This window comes from Condylura cristata, unplaced genomic scaffold, assembly GCF_000260355.1.
Source record: "Condylura cristata isolate star-nosed mole 26May11 unplaced genomic scaffold, ConCri1.0 scaffold00032, whole genome shotgun sequence".
In the NCBI taxonomy this organism is placed as follows: domain Eukaryota; kingdom Metazoa; phylum Chordata; class Mammalia; order Eulipotyphla; family Talpidae; genus Condylura; species Condylura cristata.
The window spans coordinates 4,224,875-4,228,011 of NW_004567133.1; the positions used below are offsets into that span (position 1 = coordinate 4,224,875).

General features: G+C 46.0%; 1 protein-coding gene across 1 annotated transcript in view; it reads left to right on the top strand.

Annotated features, from left to right (window-relative positions):
• Window positions 1-1,079: 1,079 nt before the first annotated feature.
• The window catches only part of LOC101621832 (myosin-16-like), a 30,820-nt gene continuing 28,762 nt past the window's right edge, over window positions 1,080-3,137 (top strand). The window contains 2 exon segments of the mRNA XM_012731638.1: window positions 1,080-1,215; window positions 1,218-1,288. Coding sequence (XP_012587092.1) covers window positions 1,080-1,215; window positions 1,218-1,288 — 207 coding nt within the window.

Here is a 3,137-nt window from a genome sequence, read left to right on the forward strand (position 1 = left end):
GGGAAAGCTGGAGCTCATACAGCAGGGCTGGGGAAGGGGAGCGCGGTCGAGGTCTCCATGCTCAGCTGGGTTATTTAAAGGTAAAGGCTGTACTTTGCCTTGAAAATAGCACCACTGGCTAAGGGGCTCACAACCACACCCTTCAGAAACTACAAGGTTCCTCACTCCTCAAGACAAGCTGGGAAGCCTTGACTTACCTCTTTGCTCCAGTGAGTCCCCAGTTTCTCTCCTTCAGTAAAACTGCCTGGGTTTGCAGCCAAGAGGCCCAGACTTAACCCCATCCTAGCAAACAGAGGCACTGAACACAGATGACCGTGCTATACCACCACCCACTCAGCATCCAGGGAAGGCTGAGGGCCCTGCTCAGCTTAAAATGCATAAAATAACTGTAGGATTACAAGAGAAAACAACAGTATTGAAGTGTAACCATCAAAGTGTTAAAAAATCAGTTGTGATAGAGGAGTAAGTGTACTTCTTTTTCAATAGACTTAAATGACAACATTTAACTTAGAGCCTAATAAGACCGTAATTTCCAAGTTGGGATGAGGGCAAATATTTTGAGATGTGTGTAACCATGCTAAAATGAAAGGAGAATAGTTGTAATTTTTATTGGAGACAAGCCACAGCTGTGCTGGGATTACTGTGGTTTGCGGCCTCTGTTCATACCTGGAAGAAAGTATCAAAACAAGTGGTAATTGTTTTCCTGTCCCATTTCATGGTTGAAAGTTCTTGTTTAACCTCTCCTGGACTTCATCTTCTCCTCCGTCAAGGGAGCTTCCTGATCCTCCGTCTCAGCACGAGCAGCACATGAAATGACAGATGCAGAAGGATTTTGTGGTCAGCGTGGGATACACAGCTCTGAGGAGCTATCAGCTTATTTTGTATTCTTGGTTATTAAGACCTAACAGCACCATGACTTGCAAAGTGATATGAGAGAAGCAAATGCCATCTCCGTCTCTCGGGATTTTGGTTCCAGCCTGTATCAAGTTGGCAAGCTGTCCTTGCTTTCCCCTGCAACACCCAGGGGTGTCCTGGTTCCCACCCTCGGTTCCTTCCTGCTCCTCCTCAGCCAAGCCAAGATGCCCAGTGGATACAAAGGCAAATGTGGGGACACTGTGGACCCGATACCCTTCCTGGCTCCTCCTAATAAGGAGAGGATAGAAGCCATGAACAAGCCCTGTGACATCAAGAAGTCCTACTGGAGCAAAGACAAGGAGGAGGAGCTCTGCTTGGGGAGATCCAGCCTGAACGGGGCCATCAGGTCACCATGAAGATGGTCACCAACCAGGTGAGTGGAGACTAATCTCCAGAGTGAAACTGAGCAGACAGCCTGGCTCTGCTGTGCACCTGCTCAGGAGGCAGGTGGCAAGAACAGATGCCTCTGGGTCCCCTGTGCTAGGTTCAAATTCAGACTCAACTACACCCATGTTGTGTGGCCCTGGGCAAAGCACTTGCCCTGAGGTTTGGGCCTGTCACAATGGAGAGACAAAAAAGTTAGGACACATGAAAGCACTTTGTACACTTTGTAACAGATGCAGGTAAGAGATTATAGCAAAAATTACTTATCTTTAAAGTCCCAGACAGCTCCCATGTGGAACGCATTTTCTGAGAGTGAGAAAGAGCATCCTTTCCACAGCAGCTCCCTGTGTACCCACGAGGCCCTGAGCAATGTGAGAAAGGTCCTGAAACATCCTGGCCAACCAGGGTGAGCTCTTCAGCGGCTTGAGTTACAGGGTCTCCGAACCCCTTGCTGTGCGGTGCATCAGAGCCAGCTTGTGACAACTCTGGACATTCAGGGGCTCTGCAGTCAGTTTGGCAGCTTGGTACCAGCCACAGTGGAAGCATTTAGACCCTGGGAATTGGCAAAAGGAACAAATCCCCTGCTCTCTATATAGCCGCTTTACCAGCACACCACGCTCTCTCTCCTAGTCTGCACTCTTGACTGTGAGGGATCACTTGAGGAGTAGATAGAATATTTGGTTTATTAACTTCCTACCCTATAACTGACTCCTGGTGAGACACAAGACATTTTGTTTATTCCTTCCAATAACCTCATGTAGTAGGATTTATGGACTCTATTTTGCAGAGGAGTGAAAGTAAGGACCAAGGTCTTTTTGGGTAACTTGCCTGAGATCACAAAGATAGCAACTGATGAACTCAGATGCAAACCCAACAGCATCTGGCTCAAACACCCTCTTTACCGGTAGGCCATCCCTATGGGGACCTGCAAAGGTGTGGGGGTGAGGTCACTCCTTGGTTAGTTTTTTAATAAAAGAAGCCAAGGAACTTCCATGTTTTAAAAATTTGCAAAAGCTCAGCTTCTTCTTCTTCTTTTTTTTTTCTTTGCACCACAAACCCCATCCTGGGGAGAGGCAGGAGAAAGGAGAAACTATGGCAGGGTTCGAGTGAGTTTAAACATGAAAGCCAAGCTTAATTCTTGAGAGAAGCTACTGCTCAGATTGTCAGGCTTTGCAGTGTCACAAGGAGTGGTGGGGGATGATAGCGGAGTCCAGAAGCCCAGTTTGGATGCAAGTTTAAGGACTTTTCACTTCCACAGTGGCTAAGTCAACCAGGTTTGCAACAGAAAAGAGTGATTCACCTGCCTCTTGAGATAAAGGCAAAGAAGGCCTCCATCCTTCCACTAGAGTTGAGTGTTCACATATGGGTGAGGCCCTGAGATCTGGAAACTACAGGAAATGGGCTTTGAATAAAGCCAGCTTGATTTACTAGGGATGTGGTAACCATTACTGGGTGGATTTTCCAAAACTGTCAAGATTTCAAATGATCTACTTATAACACTCATACATGACTGAAGGTGTCAGAAAGCCCAATATGTGGTCAAGCCTCGTATCCAGGCTGCAAACAGCTCAAGAAAGTTATTTTTTTTTTTAATCATATGTTTTGAGTCTTGGTCCCAGACGCTAGTCTTCACTAATAGTTGAAGAAACAGTTGGGGTTGGGTGGGGCAGATACAGGATTTACCCACCTTGTACAGGAGCTCTGTTTTCCCCCTAACACGGCTATTGCTCGACATTCATTATTTTCTTTTTTGTTTGTTTATAGGTTTATCCCTCAAGGTGGTTTAGCAAGAGGAGGGAATTTATTTTTTTATTTTATTTATTTTATTTTATTTTACA